This window comes from Meleagris gallopavo, chromosome 2, assembly GCF_000146605.3.
Source record: "Meleagris gallopavo isolate NT-WF06-2002-E0010 breed Aviagen turkey brand Nicholas breeding stock chromosome 2, Turkey_5.1, whole genome shotgun sequence".
Lineage (NCBI taxonomy): Eukaryota > Metazoa > Chordata > Aves > Galliformes > Phasianidae > Meleagris > Meleagris gallopavo.
Window position 1 is genome coordinate 104101069 of NC_015012.2, and position 16533 is coordinate 104117601.

At 48.5% G+C, this 16533-nt stretch overlaps 1 protein-coding gene across 3 annotated transcripts in view; it reads left to right on the plus strand.

Annotated features, from left to right (window-relative positions):
• The window catches only part of OTOF (otoferlin), a 71996-nt gene that overhangs the window by 11219 nt on the left and 44244 nt on the right, over nt 1-16533 (plus strand). For all 3 annotated transcript variants that reach the window (XM_031552646.1, XM_003204581.4, XM_010708059.3), the window contains exons 4-5: nt 11226-11325; nt 14654-14865. In XM_031552646.1, coding sequence (XP_031408506.1) covers nt 11226-11325; nt 14654-14865 — 312 coding nt within the window. The remainder of the gene's footprint in view (nt 1-11225; nt 11326-14653; nt 14866-16533) is intronic.

Here is a 16533-nt window from a genome sequence, read left to right on the forward strand (position 1 = left end):
TCCATAAGAAAGATATGGTGCTGTTGGAGAAGGTCTGGAGGAGGCCACGAGGATGCTCAGAGGGCTGGGGCACCTCTCCTGTGGGGACAGGCTAAGAAACAAGGGCCTTCTTCCTGGAGAAAAGAAGTCTCTGGGGAGACCTTACTGCAGCCTTTCAGTACCTAAAGGGGCTGCAGGAAAGATGGGAAGGATTATTTATCAGGGGATTCAGTGATAGGCAAGAAATTATTCAGTATGAGGGCGGTGAGGCTCTGGCATATGTTGCCCAAGAGCTGTGGGTGCCTCATCCCTGGCAGTGCTCTAGGCTTCCGCCAAGATGTCATAAATTTAAAATGAGGACTCACAAAATGGCTGACCATTGGCCAAATAACCCATTATTATGGGTAATTATGAGGGTGAATTTGTTCTTCAGAACACTACCAAATCAGTGTGTATCCTCAGCCATCAGCTAATGACTGTGATGAAATACTGTGTCATGGGCTCATGCAAATGACCTTTAAGGGTCCCTTCCAACTCAAATGATTCTAAATGGGAACAACTGCCCAAGTTTATTTTCCTTTGAAAACAGTGGTAAGCCAAATCCCAAAAGGAGTTTCACTTTCTCTTTGCAGTACAAGTAGCTATGGGAATGAGGGCTCAGCTCAGAGCTGATGCATGTGTCCAGTGCCCTTTGGGAATCCAGTCTCAGGAAGGAACACATCTCCTGTAGATCCCAAGTTCTATCTTCCAGCCTGCACTTGTCTCAGGCACCCATGCACAGCTGCATGGCATGACGAGTAGGTAATGGAGTGGAACCCACAGCAAACTTTGCCCCAGGGCCACATTCTTTGGGCTCAGGAAACGGAGAATTGGCCGAAGGATGGGCTGGGAAGGCTGAAATTCCTTGAGGCAGAAGACAACCAGGAGCCCAAAGGAGACAGTGGTAGTAGAGCCCTAGCCCAGCGCTACAGGCTGCCTAATGATGGAGGAAGGAATTTGTTTTGGATATGAGCACCAGTGTCTGGAATCAGCCTGCAAAAGAATTATCCACGTCAGAAATATAAAAGTGTTAGCCAGAGATTATGTTCATACCCACAGCATTTCTCCTCCTGGCTGAGAAATGCACACACCACCACATCGTTGCCAAGACACAGCCATGGGTACTACTGCAATACCCAGCCAAAGCACCCAGCACTGTTCAAGCCCTGGAATATGGTGCTGGGCACCTCCCTCAAGGGAAAGATGGCAACACACAATACAGAAATAATTAAGCCCTCAGTTTACACGTGCCATAACTGCAGCATAGCATTTCATAGAAATGAGTTGGAGGAGGACAGACAGACAAAAGTCTTGGAGAAAAGGGAGAGGAGTGGGGAGAAGCAGTGCCCTAGCTCTAGGGTTTGGAAAGGTGAGCCACGGTGAATAATTAACATGCAGCTGATTAGCACTATTTATCAAAGCTCCAGATAAAGGCATGACACCTGATGCAGATCCACCGTGAATAATGGAGGGGATCTGGTGCTGAGTCGTGGCTGTGTGGCTCATTGCCTTGCTTTTGTCTACTGCCTCAGTGGCCATCACCGTGAAGCTAATTAGATGGTAAGATAATCCTCTTCTGGCCCTGGTGCCCATGAAGGAGATGTGGGCTGGGACAGCGACTGTCCCTGGGAGATGTTCCCCAGGGCAGTACATGTCTGAGTGCACAAAGGAAGGAGTAAAGCATGGAGGTGGGGAGATAGCTCATAAGGACTCCTTGAACAAGGCATGCTACCCATCACTCCAGCACAGAAATGTATCTCCAGCCATGGCTGGCAGCAATTTCTTCAGGAAAAGTATGTAAAGAACCTACTGATTTCTGTGGTGGCCCAAGGACATTTCCTTTGGGTGCTTCTTCTCCGTCCCTAAGCTGTCCCCTTCTCTTCTTCAGCCAGCACTACCCAACATTCAACGGGAGCCATCTTCTCAGGAGCCAAATAGGCTGAGCAGAAGCAGGGTGCTCCACGTCAAGCTTTGCCATGCAGATTGGGTCAGTGCACCTCTACAGCCACCACAGTGGATGGAGCAGTTAATTACAGACCTACAAATTTCCAGTTTCTGCCCCAAGACCTTGGCCAGGCTGGGAAACTCTCCCAGCCAAGATGAACCAAATTGCTTTGGTGCAGGTGGATAACAGGCAGTGCCACATTCTGATGGAGGTTAAATTACTGGTGCCTCTTGGCAACCTGAAATGCTGCACAAAAGGGGAAGACCAATAATGATGAGTTTTACCTGAGATGCTTCATCTGATGCCATGTATCCCATTCTGGAAAACAGGTGGTAAAGCCAAAAACCTGATGACCTGATTGGAAGTAGTGAGTTCATACAGGGGCCCGTTTATCTCTGTCTTCTCCCTTCTGGTTCCCCTGGGGAGAACTGAAAAACATACCTCTGAGATGGGTGTGACAGTTCATAGCATGTGGTCCTACAGCGAAGGGCCCTAGGAGATGGATGCACAGGAGAAGAGCGTGTGATACAGGGCCACACATTCTCCCCATCCCTAGAATGAGGACGTCCCCTCAGGATGAAGAAAGATGCACAACACCAAATATCTTTTGCTCTGAGGAGGTTCGTTTTCCTCCCTGCTGGGCATATGTCACCATTTTCCTCTCCAGGGTGAGAAGCAGTAACTGGATCTGGCCAAGGGCGGGCAGCCACCTTACAGAGCTGCCTGCTGCCTGTTGGGCAATACCGGGGTGGGTGCACAGATAACATCCCTGAGAGAAAACCGATCTGCAGAGAGCAGTCAGGAGCTGGCTCTCCTTACCTGATGGGGAGACAAAGAGGCTAATAGCAAGGTCTTTCAGTAAAGCATCGAGCTCAGCAGCTCAAAAATAGAGCTTTGTTTTTTTCTTTTGTGCTCCAGTCTTCTCCAGTAATCCAGATATCTGCAGAGTTCACTTTCAGGCCAGCGCTTGGAAGGCAGGGGCTGGGGAGGTGGGCATGGCTGGAACTGGGTTTGCAAAGCAACAGGAGTCACAGTTGCTCTGTTGGGACCTTCCTGCTGCCAAATATAGCAGAGGTAGTGCTTGGAGCATCATCAGTGGGACAGGGGCTTCAGTGCCCCCAAGTCTTTTCCCTCTCAGTGTGGGATGCCCTGGGTGAGCAGTGCCTCTGCATCAAGATGTTATTATGGTGCAGAGAATTGTGAAAAGGGAGCAAACTACCCCTCCTCAGATGGAACTGAGTATGCTTTTAACCCAGACAGAAGGTTTGCATAACGTCAGAGCGCATTGGCCCCTTGCTTAGTTTGATTTTACCCCAGTTCATAACAGCTTCTTTGAGCTCCTTTCAAATTTTCATACATAATTAAGGTCTCCAGACTTTGTTACTTTGATGTCCAGACGGGGAAATTTCTTGGAGGGAATCTTATGCCAGGCTTAGTAACTGAGAACAACCCAGTAATCTTGACTGTTCCAGCACCATTAAGATATTTTCCTATTTCAGTCTCTGAAGGCCGCTTTCCAGTGCAATTATAGGCTGCTCCTGCATCAAGCCATTGGTTGTAGGAGCCCTCTGGTCCTATGTTACAACTGTGTTGTAAGATCAAGCTGTGCATGTCCCTGCTCATTGCAGGGGAGTTGGATTAGATGACCTTCAAAGCTCCCTTCCAACTCTAAGGATTCTATGATTCGAGGCAGAGTAACAACGAAGTGGTTCTTCAGACACGGTGGACTGTGGATGATCTCTCAAGATCTTGTGGATACCAAAAGTTTACAGGTCTGATACTGAATCTGACATTTTCGTGGTTGAAAAATCTACCCGAGTTTCTTGAACACCTGCATACCCGTGGGGTGTGCCCTAAGGTGGACATCTGACATAAGCCAGAAGATCTGTGCTCTGGAAGAGTGGGTTCGATGAACCGAGGCCCTTCCTGATGTGTCTGAGTTATCATTACGAAAAGATCGTTCTTCCTGAGAGCCCTGGCTCCCCATCCAGCCTGACCCACAAGCTGCACTCCTCCTTTTCATGCTTTTTCCTTTGGTATTAAATCAGTGCTTTCTATCCTGCTCATTTTCCATCACCCTTCGTGGACTGAGGGATTACTGACTTCTGAAGAAGGCCTTCATCCAACCTCTTGGACCGGTGTCACCAGGGGCAGGAACCTGGAAGGACAGAAGTTTCAGAGATGCAAGCTCATCAGCTGAGATGCTGTGGAGATGTGGGCTCAGCCGCCCCGCCAGCAATACCATGTGATACAACTTGCCCATTTTTGCAAGGCAAGACTGGCACAGGAAAAAGAGCGGGATTGATGTTTGGCTCCACATAAAATGGTGCTTTGCAGCCTTTCGAACACTTTGCATTTTGTAATGCCAGAAGTTCAGGTTGCTCTGAATGAAACCCTGGAGGGGTTTGTGTTTGGGTGCTTTCAAGAGGAGACCTTCCTTAAGTTCAGAAGTCAATTTTAAAAAAAGACCAGAACCTCCCACAGGTATTTTCTTCCCAGCACAGGCACATCTAAGGCAGCTGGGACAGATTTCCCTCATGCTGGGACCATCTCCATTTGAGTTCAGGAGCTAACAGCAAACTGCAGGGCAGATCCACGTAGGTGGGATGGATCCTTCCCAGAAGAGGTTTTGACTTGCATCTGGGATTTGATTTGTGTTTTTCAATTGCTCACCACATTTTCGTTCATTGAGTAATGCCAGCTTTGAAGAAAGGGTCCTTGAAGATTCCTCAGCCTCACATTTTAGTTTTAAAAGCACATAGAGCCCAGGTGAGCTTCCAACCAACCCCAAAAAGGCCAGAGCTGAGGGAGGTGATGGGGTCACTGTCACTGGAGTTGTTCCAGAACAGTAGGGATGTGGCACTGAGGGACGTGGTCAGTGGTCATGGTGGAATGGGATAGGGATTGGGTTTGGTAATCTTGGAGGTCTTCTCCAACCTGAATGACCATAATGCTGATAGAGGCAAACCAGTTGCCCTTCTGGCTGATATGAATCTTGAACCAGCCTGAAGAGCCTTTTTCACTGTACAGCCAACTGCAGCTTCATCAGTAATCATCCAGCTCTTCAGCCAAAGCTTCCCAAATCACTCAGCTCATTACCATCCCTTTCTCACCCAGCCTTTGTGGCTGGCAAGTCAGAGATGACAGTTGTGAGTGTACACAACTGTTATTATTTTTGCAATGTCTGGATAACTTGGTGAAATCTAGGACAATCCAGCTGTTCCATCTCAGCAGCCTCCAGATATTAAAGATACTTCAGTGAATTAATTTTTTTCCCAAGCAAACTGCTGCCAAAAATTCTCGTTAAATACAAATGGATTTTTTATTCACAGACAGGCAGACAGGTGGAATAGCATAACGAGTGCCAGTCAGCCCTGTCTTTTTGAAATGCATCCTGTCAGGAACTAATTTGGGATGAGGTTAAAGACCTGGTTGCTAAAAGTGACAGTGGTAATGTGGATGCACTCAGACTTCTGCACAGTGTTTGATGTGGTGGCAACACAATATTTTGATTAAGAAATGAAAAGTCTGCAAAACTTGTCATGGTGGGTGCTGGAGCTGTCGCACACATGGTAAGATCCCAGCAGCAATTGGAGGTGGGAAGCTGGCATCAGCAGAGCCCTACAGAACCAAATCTTGTCATTGAACCATAGAAACACAGAATGGCCTGGGTTGAAAAGGACCACAATGCTCATCCAGTTTTAACCCCCTGCTATGTGCAGGGTCACCAACCAGCAGACCAGGCTGCCCAGAGCCACAACCAGCCTGGACGTCCACATGCAGAGGGAGCACTAACAGCACTGTCTGGGCTGTCAGGAAGGGGAAAGATACATCCAAGGAGGCTGGTATGGAGCTGTTGCAGTTGCTGAGTATGCTGGAAATGAGCGCTATGTGCACTGCAGGAGGTGGGAATAGGTGTGCACATGGGATGACTCAGAGATGCTTACACGAGTGTGGTTGCTTGTTGAACCAGTGATGTTGTGTCTGGGAGTTCTTGGTTTTAGGGCTTTTTGTTGTTGTTTTGGTTTGTTTTTCTACCTTTGTGTTTGGCGCTGGGAAAAAAAAAAGGGCGTTTAGTTTCAGAGCCTACATCTTCCTAGAATCATAGAATCATTAAAGGTTGGAAAAGATCTTCAGCATCCCTTAGTCCGACTGTCCACCTACCACCAATACCGCCTACAAAGGATGCTGAGAAACTGGGGTTGTCCAGAGAGAAGCAGCAAGATTGAAATCAGAGCAGAGCTGCCTCTCCTGAAGTCACCAACAGCTCTCTCTGGCCTATTGAGCAGGAACATAGAAGGTGGTCTAATCACAGAAAAACAAATGGTAATTTGCTGGCCACCACCTTGGAGATGACACGGGTCTACCATCTTGCTTTAATGCTGCTGCCCTTGCTTTGAGGGAGAGGGAACTTCAGCACTGGCAATGCCTGACAGGGTTCAGCATCCCCAAAACACTGTCTGTCCCAAGCTGCACTGGGCACACAGAGGGTCTCATGAAAAGGTGGCACATGCCACAAGTCCAAAGAGCAAAGCATGGCATGCTGTGGGGCGTGCAGAAGTCTCAGACTTCCCTGATCCATGGCTCTAAGCACAGAACCAGCTGGGCTGGGTCTGAAACTGAAGAAGTTTCTATAGTCTGATAAAATTACGAGTGACCCAGAAAAACTCCCTCACTCTTTCCATGAGCAGAAATGCAAGGGGAGGGAGCAAGGCACTCGATGAATTATGAAACACTCGGAAGTGAAAGGCTGTGCAGACAAGTGCTGAATATTTCATTCCCTCTTTCTGGGCTCTTGCCTGCAGGAGATGTGGGCTGGGAGGGGCTCAAGGAAGGAAGGCATCACCCCAAACCTCACACCATGCATCTTTCTGGTAATTTCACACATACATGACCTCAGGTCTGTGAGCAGAGCTGGGTAGTGCAGAGGCACGTCTCACAAGAGCTTGCAAAGATGTGTGAAGAAAGTGTTGAAAGGGCCAACATCTCACTTCTGAGGAGGCAGGAGCAGATGCTCATTGCCTGTTTTCATGGTTCAGATATTGCAGCAGGGGAAAACTGTCAAAGAGCCAGAACTGGTGCTGAGATTCCTGCTTTTATCCAGTCCTGCTGCAGTAACAGCACGCAATTATGAGCACATATGGGCAGCATGTGCTTTTGACTGTAGCTCAGCTGAGAGAGCGGCAAAGTGCCGGAGGTGAACATGATGCTCTTCCAAACTGTGGGCATAGAATCACAGAATTATAGGACTATAGAACATCCTGAATTGGAAGGGACTTACAGGGATCGTTGAGCCCAACCCCTGGCTCCACATGGACCACCCAACCTAAACCTTACATCCGAGAGCACTGATCCAATGCACCCTGAGCTCCTTCATCTCAGGGCTCTGCCCACTGCCTTGGGAGCTGAGACATGCCCACCACCCTCTGGGGCAGAGCTTTTCCCTATCCCCCACCTGATCCTCCCCTGACATAGCTCTGGAATCTGTCCATGCCACAAGCATGCTGCAGATGGTTTCTGACCTCATGCCACAAATCCTTGTGATGCTGGAAGTGGGGATGATTATGTCCAGAGACTGTATCCTCATCCCCGGCATTACAGAGCTCACATTTCACATGTGAGCATGACATTCAGACATGTCAGCTGAAGTATGTCTGGCCAGTGACCCAGACAGGCTGAGAGGAACGTGATGAAGTTCAACAGGGGTAAGCGTAGAGCCCTGCTTCTGGGGAGGAATAACAGCACACATTAGTACAGGTAAAGGGCTGAGCTGATGGAGGGGAGTTCTGCAGGGAAGGACCTGGGGGTTCTAATCAACCAATGGTTGACCAGCAATTGACTAACAGTTGATCAAAGGTTGAACATAAGACAGCAGTGTGCCCTGGTGGACAAGAAAGCCAATGGGACCCTGAAGTGCATTGCACAGGGCATGGCCAGCAGGGCAAGGGAGGTTCTCCTCCTCTCTGCTCTGCACTGAGGAGGCCACATCTGGAGCACTGAGCCCAGTGCTGGGCTCCTCAGTTCAAAGAGGACAGGGAACTGCTGAAGAGAGCCCAGGGGAGGGCTGCAGAAATGGTGGGGGCCTGGAGCATCTCCTGATGGGGAATGAAGACTGAAGAGAAGGCTGAGAGGGGATCTGATCGATGTTTATCAATATCTAAAGGGTGGGTCAAGTGTATGGGGTCAGGCTCTTTTCAGTGGTGTGCAGTGACAGAACAAGGGGCAGTGGGTGCAAACTGGAACGCAGGAACTTCCATACGAACATGACAAAGAACTTCTTTCCTGTAAGAATGCCAGAGCACTGGAACAGGCCGCTCAAAGAGGTGATGGAGTCTCCTTCTCTGGAGACATTAAAACTCATGCTTTAGTGTGTTATCTGTTCTAGGGAACCTACTTTAATGGAAGGATGGACTGGTGGATCTGCAGAGGTCCCTTCCAACCTCTATGGTTTTGTGATTCTGTTTGCTCTTCTTAACCTGTTTCCCCTACAGCACAGCAGGAGGGCTGTGTGTGAAATGCCCCCCGGAGACATTTGCTTCCTGTTAGAGTCTGGGATTCTTTTCCTCCTCTCTTTGCTATGCACTTTGACAGGGTCAGATCCAGATGCCTCTAGGGAGTGATGCTGTCCAAGCACATTGCTGCTACTGTGTCCTAAAGCCTTGAGACTGCAGATTGCTGCAGCTCCCACAACAGCTACACCAAGGACCAAGTCCAAAGGCACTGTTGGTGTGAGGAGATGACAAAGTATGAGATGGTCAGTGCCACTAACTGAACCCATCACCAACACCATACCTTAACTGACTCTTGGCTGGAGTTTGCAGCCTACAGAGAGAAGTGGATATTTGTTCACCTGAAGAAGTATCAAGAAGCAATAGGCACAGTCTGTGACTTGGGAGATTCAGGTTGGAAGCTGGGAAAATTTCCTTCCCTAAGAGGTTGAGACAGACTCAACAGGTGAACAAAGAGCTGGGGGATCTGCAGCCCCCCAGGTTTGGTTGGAGAAAGCCAATGACCATCTTCAACCAGCACCAGTGGTGTCCACGCTCAGAGTAGAAAGTCTTTTCCACACAGCAGGTCTGAGCCAAACACAGCAGTCCCTGAACTAAAAGCTCAGTGTCCTGCTGTGAGATGCCTTCAGAAAAACTGCAGCCCAAGACTGGTTTGCTGCTGGAGCAGCAGGTGTGAGCCCCATGCTGAAGGGGATTTCAGATGGAAAATATATGTTCAGCTGGTGTAAACTGAGCGCAGCCTTGTTCCCACCCCCCTGCAAGGTAGCTTGAAACCACTTTAGAGCACTTTCCACAGCTTAAATGGAAAGTTGAAATGCCCCAAGCTGTGGTGCTGCAATTGCAGTGTTATCCTGCCTCCAGCATTATCCTGAGGATGCTAAAGAGGAATGTGGAGGCAGCCTGAGCTCAAGGCAGGTTCTGTGGAGATCAGGCTGCTTCCAGGCAGCTTCAGCTCATTTTGCATTTCCCACTATACTGGTAAGGGATGTTCCCACCTACAGACACATCTTCTGGGTCCACAGTGATCTAAGAAGAGCAGAGAAGCCACCACCACTGCACCTGAGAGTTGTGCAGCATTTCCAAGGGGCTGATGATACTCCCCCTGGGTAGGCCGCGTGGTGAGTGGTGTGTGATGGAACAACAAGACACAGTCCTATTTCTGGTCAGACACCTTGGGACTCCAGGTGGGTCCATCTCCAAAGTCAGTGCAGACACAGCACCAAAGCTGGGGTTACATGGGGGCTGGGAGAAGATCCCTCCGTCCACCGATGCATGTTGTAGGCAGTTCCCATCTCCCTCTTTGATATCACATCCTGATAAATCAGCAAAAAAATCCCCAAAAATTTGCTTAACCAGCATCTGTTTTTATTTTTGTTTTTGCCAGAGTAGAGCACTGCAGGAACATTTGCATGCCATCAAACATCTTTGCTATCATCAGTCTCATAGCACTGGAGGTGACATGCAAGGCCAGCGGTGTAAAGCAATGCCACATTGCATATTTCAGGGCTTTCTCCACACTGGGTGTCTCTTGATTCACAGCTGGCTCTTTGCTCAGGCTGACTTAGCTGAGCCTGGGAAGATCCCTCTGGTGCAACACCAGAACACAGAGAACATAAAGTCGCAGTTCTCTGACAAGCCATGAGCCAGCAGATAAGTAATGGCTTTTATTAGAGGGCTCTCCATGGTATCTACTGTGGGTTTTGATTTAATGAACGTGGCTGCTTTTAGTGCACACTGTGCTGCCCTCACTGGCTGCGAGAGCAGCGGAGAACAGAGAGCCCAGGTAAGATTTGCAAGGAGCAATGAAATGCCTTCAGCCTGCTCATCCTGCAGGAGTTTGGGTGGTGATCAGATGCTTGGGGAGAAACAGCCATTGTGGTTTGGAGGTGTTATGTGCTCTCACCTCAGCCTTGGCATTTGTTGCAGCCCACAGTGGAAGTCAGCATATCCATCAAGCACGAGAGTAGAAACAAATTCGGAAAGAAGAAATAGCGTAACAAACCCTTGATCCATACTTGCTGTGGATGTCTCCCCTGAGACGTGGTCCCAGCTCAGGTGAGGCTGTCACCTACTGCAGGAGGTGCAACAACCACATGGGGACTGAGTTTGGTGTGCCTCATGCACAACAGACCACAGAAATAACAATGATATTATGGGATCAAATCAAAGGACCACTGGATAGTTCAGATTTGAAGGCTCTTCTGGAGTTCTCTAGTTCAGTCTCATGCTCCAAACAAGGTCAGCATCACCTGCAGCAGGTTGATCAGCTTTTTATCCAGTTCGGTCTTGGAAAAAGTAGGATGGCGACAACACAGCTTCTCTGGGCCCTGCTGCACTGCTTGAGGGTATACAGCAGGCTGGGACATCCAGATAGGAAATCCATGAGGACATCCAGCAGGGTGGCACATCCAGATGAGATGTCCAGTTTGGGTTCCCTTAGTTGTACCCTAGTAATTTAAGGCTGATCGTTCTCAACGTTTCCTTTTCTTTTTATCCCAGCAGCACTACCTCCAAAAACGGCTTCTCCTCTGCCTATCTCTTTAATTAGAATCCTTGGCGTTGCATCTCCTGTCTAGCTCCTCAAAAGGCCAACACTTTGCAACATAACCAACTAACTAATTAACTAAATAAATAAAGCAACCCAAACAACCACACACGGTGTGGTGGCTCTTGGCCATCAAAGTGCTTTCCCACCGAAAATGAACTCTGCTGGCTGCTCAGTGCACCTCACCTGACTTTTCTTTGTTTCGTAGACTTATCGGCACTTTCCGGATGGTCCTGCAAAAGGTGGTGGAGGAAGGACACGTGGAGGTGATGGATACGCTCATAGATGACAATAATTCGGCCATCCAGGTAGATTGCAAGGACTAACTGGCCACAGCTGCCTTTCAGAATTGGTCCATCTGTCCATCTGCCTCTCTGCCAGCCCTTTCTATGGGAACAGCCAATCCTGTGTTGTGCACCCGAATGCCCAAATCCTCACCTTCATCCCATTACTCTTGGTGTAAAGGTCAGTGGCTCTGCAGGTGCAAAGGATTTTCTCCAGAAGCAAAATGAGAACAAATCCCCCTTTTCCCCCTTAGCCTGCACACAGACGTGCAGTTGCTTGCACACAGCTCAAAAATAACCTGAAAATGTCCTGTCGCCAGTGACCCAGTCTGGATCTGCACCCTTCATCCAGTTCCCCAAACTAAGGGATAGAATCCCCACCGGCAGCTTCGTGCTGCATAACTCAGCACATTTCAGGGCTGTTTAATGCATCTCATAGGAGCTGTTTCCCATGGAGACTGCATTTTATAACTTAGAAATACAGTGACTTTTGGTCTTGTGCATCAAAAACCATGGTGTTTTGACTAGAGACAGAAACTTAGCCTCCTTCCTCTGCTAGACACAATGCTTTCCTATCCCTTTATAAGCAGCTTTCTAGGCTCAGCATTAAGATGTGCAATTGCATGTAGCACTTTAATTGTATAACCCTTGTGTTAATGACAAGCAATTAGCAATAAAAAGACCAATGGTTTCATTAGCAGGAGGCACAAGCTGGCTTGTTCTGTGAGAGTAAAGGGAATAAAAGCAGAAGGAAACCAGTCCTAAGGAGGGAGAAGAAAATGGAGAAAGCACAGACTGAGGATGTGATGATGATTTCAGGACTTGAGAGGTCACCTTCTGATATTTCCCTGTTTTTCCTGAAGTCCATGCAAACGTCCAAAGGAGGAAAACCCCTTGTATTCAAGACCGCTCAGTATCACAGGGGGTGATAGGAAGAACCAGCAGATGGAAATTAAATCTGGGCAATGTCTTGATGTTGAAAACTATGACATTTTAGGACAAGCTAACTTAGGACACTGGGTGGTTGGAGTGGATGATCTTTCAGGTCTTTTCCAACCTTGGTGATTCTATGATTCTATGACTGAGGAGGTCCCAGCATTGCCTGGTACCTTGGAGCCTGGCTGGGCACTTACTGGGTACATCCCTTACAGATGAAGGGAGGTGATTTGCTATCCTTCACCTCTTTACAAGCCAAGAGCATCTAACTGGAGGCACCTGCAGGACAAACAATCTTCCCTAGCCCATGGCTGAACATGCTCACCAACTCCCCTCTGAGTACCCGATGTCTACATCCCCTCTGCTATTTTTTTTTTAATTGGTATCTGTAGAATGCTCTGGAAAATATAAATGCTGAGCGTTGTGTATTGCTATGGATCAGGACAGTGTTGGCAAGGCAGATGTGACAGGAAGACAGATGAGATGACGAACCCCCCTATCTTCTGCAGATCGCAAGCCATGTGCATTCACACACACAAATCTTGGGTTGCAGGAACTTGCTTTGGGCAGAAATGCCACGTCCCTTTATTTCCCCTTCATTTCTGGGACATCTTAGCTCCAAGTCTCCCCTGCTGAAATGAGAGCCAGGAGGTGAAAGTGTGTATTTGCATTTGGGGCTTTCGGCTGGATTTCAGTGCCTTCTCCCATTCAGTCTCCATAGCAACTTCAGGGGCACAGAGACAAATGAGCCTCACGAATTCCCTCCCCAAACACTGCTGCCAGGCATTGCTCCAGCCAGGGGATGAATTCAAACAGAGGGCAACGCCTGGGATGTTTGCTTGGAGAATGATGGTGGAAACGTAACAGTAGGCATATGGAATGACATGGAGTTCTTGGAGACCCCCACCATGACCACATCTTCAACTCAGAAGAACAGGAGGCTGAAAAATGATGGGATGTTTTAAGGAGGCGGAGGTGGGCAGAAAGCAATTTCCAGGCACAGCTTCGTCTTTCGGCAATCAAACACAATGGAAGGGTTGAAAAATGTTTTTTCTTTTTTCTTTGCTGACTGCAAAGCATTGCTGGCAGCTTCCAGCTGGCCTTAATAATATTATTGACTTGTCCTAGCAAAGGGCTAAAAAGACCAAAGAATTGTGGAGCCAGGAGGAATTTCATATTGGTGTAATCAGGCCTTCAACAAGAGAGCTTCTGGGACAACTCAGAACTCATTATTATTGTCTCATCAGGTGGGGGAAAAATAAAAATAAAGAAAAATAACACAAAAATGATACTTGGAAATCCAGTGTCAGAGGAATCCAACAGCACTTCAATGAATCATTTCTGAGTAATTTTCCTTATTGTCACAACTCCGAGTTTTCTTCACGGTGTGGATTTCTCTCAGTTTCAGCTTACACCTACTATTTTCCCTTTCAGTTAGTGATGACTTGAATAAAGTCAGCACAGCCCAAAACAAAATCACGCGTTTTATTGCACTGACAGTTTCTCGTTTCTTTTCATGAGTTCCTCCAGACCACCTCCCATGTTTTCCAGCCTTTCATCCTCCCTCTGACAAGCTGAGGTTGGAGGCATTCAGGATGCTGTACCTCCTCTGAAAAACAGAGATGAGAAAAGGAAGATTTTCTGCAAAAAACAAACAAACAAACAAATGAAAAATACCATCCAAGCAACCCTTGAGTCGCAGAGCTGGAAAGGAGCATCTCACACACCTTCCCCAGGGCAGAACCCATTGCTGTCAAGGCATTTCTCCCTAAGGTGTCTCTCACCTCTTCCTTAAAGACCCTGCATCCATCCCCCTTTTCCCTGCAAATGAGTCTGGTGCTGAATTCTTCCTTTGGCAAGGAACGTCTTGTCCTTGTGTCTAAAATTGATTGCTTTGGCATTCAATCTAACCTGCAGCTTAGAACAGAGGTGGGGAATGGTTTTGGTTTTATTTGCTTTAATATTTGTAGCTGTAGATGTTTGCCTTTCAAAATGTGCGTGTTGTTAGTAGAGATAATTTTCTGATTGTTTTGACCAATGCAGTGATTTTAGAAGAACTTTGGACACTAGGACAGATATGGCTGTTTGCAGCAAGATGAACTCTCACATACTTGACTGGGCTTTAAATGTTGGGGTCTTGTCTTGGAAAAACTGTTCAAGATCTCTAAACCAGGCAGCAGCCTGGTGCAAACTGTGGCCGGGTAAGAGAGAAATGAGCATGGGTGATGCAACACCAAGAGAAACCACCAATACAACATGACCTTCATCTGCCGATGGTGAAGAGACTTGGGGAATTGAGGCAGAGAGGTCAAACCAGATAAGGCAACAGCTCCTCCTGCCTTCCAGGTACTGCAGGACCTGCCTTCCTCCCTGCATTGCCCTTGTGGGATGATCCTTCCTTCTTCGTGTCTTGCAGACCAGCATCTCCATAGAGATCAGGTACCAGGCTCTGGATGGGACAGTGGGCACGTGGAATGACAAGGAATTCCTGGAGACTCCCAGTGTGCACTCAGAAGGGGACGGCAGGTACCCTCTGGAGACAGACAGCCTCCTCTCCGGCCATCGGCAGAGCACAGACGGGTCTGTGGGCAAATCCAGCCAGCAGTCCACAGAGAGAAGCTTCAGGAGGTAACGTGAAAACCAGTGCACGAAGGCGTGTGGGAGCAGCAGGGCTGGGGAGGGCTTGGCTTGGCACCAAGGGACAGCACTGCCCCAGCACCTGTGTAGCTCCACATCTGAGGAGCACCGCATCCCACAGCCATCAGGAGATCCAAGACACAGCTCAGGGTGAGAATGGCTTGTAGGGGTCCACCCCCTGGTGCCAGCAGATCCCTTTGCTCCAGCATGCCTGCCCAGCACTGAGTCTTCCAGCAAGGATCCAGGTTTGGAGCACATGGTTGGCAAATGTAGTTATATACAGATCTGGGGAGGATTAAAGGTTCAGTTGTTGGCCAGGCCTCATCTTCCTGGATGTTGTTAGAGCTATTTGCAGATGTCTAGGGTCTTGCATCTTGATGGGGCTCACGGTTCTCCCAGGATTCAACTCCCCCAGGGGAGGAGGTGGAGGTGAATGAAGCTGCAGCTGTATGGGGACGGGATAGGTTGCCCATGAAGCCAAAACAGTGCAGATTCTTCAGGAGTAAAAGGTGGTGGTGTCTCTGACCTGTCGGGAGCATTATGAGTGTGCATGTCTCATGGTGAGGCTGGAAAAGAAACCAGGGTTTCTGGAATAGGGGAGGTGACAGGCCCTTGTGCCTCTGTATGTCACCAGGCTTAAATGAAATCCTGTCCAAATGCAGTGTTGTGGCAGATGAGTCCCATTTGGACTAGCTGAGGACCCTTTCCCTGTGATGGCACATGGGAACACATCCAGTAGTCTAAGGGGTACTGTCACCAGCTTTCTATTAACTTAAGGCTCCTTGGCATCACAGGAGAACTGGTGGGGAACCGTGATGTTTTCTAAGCCCATAGGATGTAACAACAGGTGAAAACAAGTCCATGAGTGGTCTCGTTCCATTTCTTGACACAGAGCTGCTGTAACCAGTCACAAATGCAGGCTGGTCACTGGCATGGTGGAGATGGTTCAGGACTGGGGGACTGCAGATGGTTGTTCACTGGGATGAAGTACAAGCTGGGATCAGTTCTGCCGTGAGCTGTTGCTTATGGATGCTCAGGGCTGTGAGGAGCCTCTACCACCTCAAATGCCATCCATGAGGCCAAGGCATGGATGAGGTCAAGAGCCACAGTGATGCTGGCTCAGTTTCAGCACACCCCATGCTCAAATCCTGACACAGCTCTTCAAGTAGAAGAAGAGTTTTGCAAGTGTAAAGCCACTTGTGCGTATTTGTATTGTTTTCATGGGCTGCTAAACCAGATTTTCAGCCAAATTTACAGTAGCCGTGTTGTCCATGACAATGACTCCATCTGTCTGTCTGCAATAGCTCTTGAGCTGAACAGGAAGAGTGGAGACCTCAAGGTCCACTTTGCTCAAAGTCTTGTGGGAAGAGATAAGCAGGTAGAGGGGAGAGGTTGCACATGAGACAGGCAGAGGGAGTGGAGCTGGGTGCACAGTGTTCTCCCAGGACCACACAGCCCCTGGATGATTGTCACAGTCCAACAGCATGCAAGGAACAAGCAGATCAGAGGCAGACAGCCCTGGTGTTTGCAAACCCATAAGGGAACCCAGCTTGGAGGAGTGAATCCAAGCATAACTGTCAACGGTTTACGGGCTGGTTCGGCCCGGTTCCGTGACTAGAAGGGCGGAGGGATCCGCGGATCCGCGCCCCCGGAAAAAAA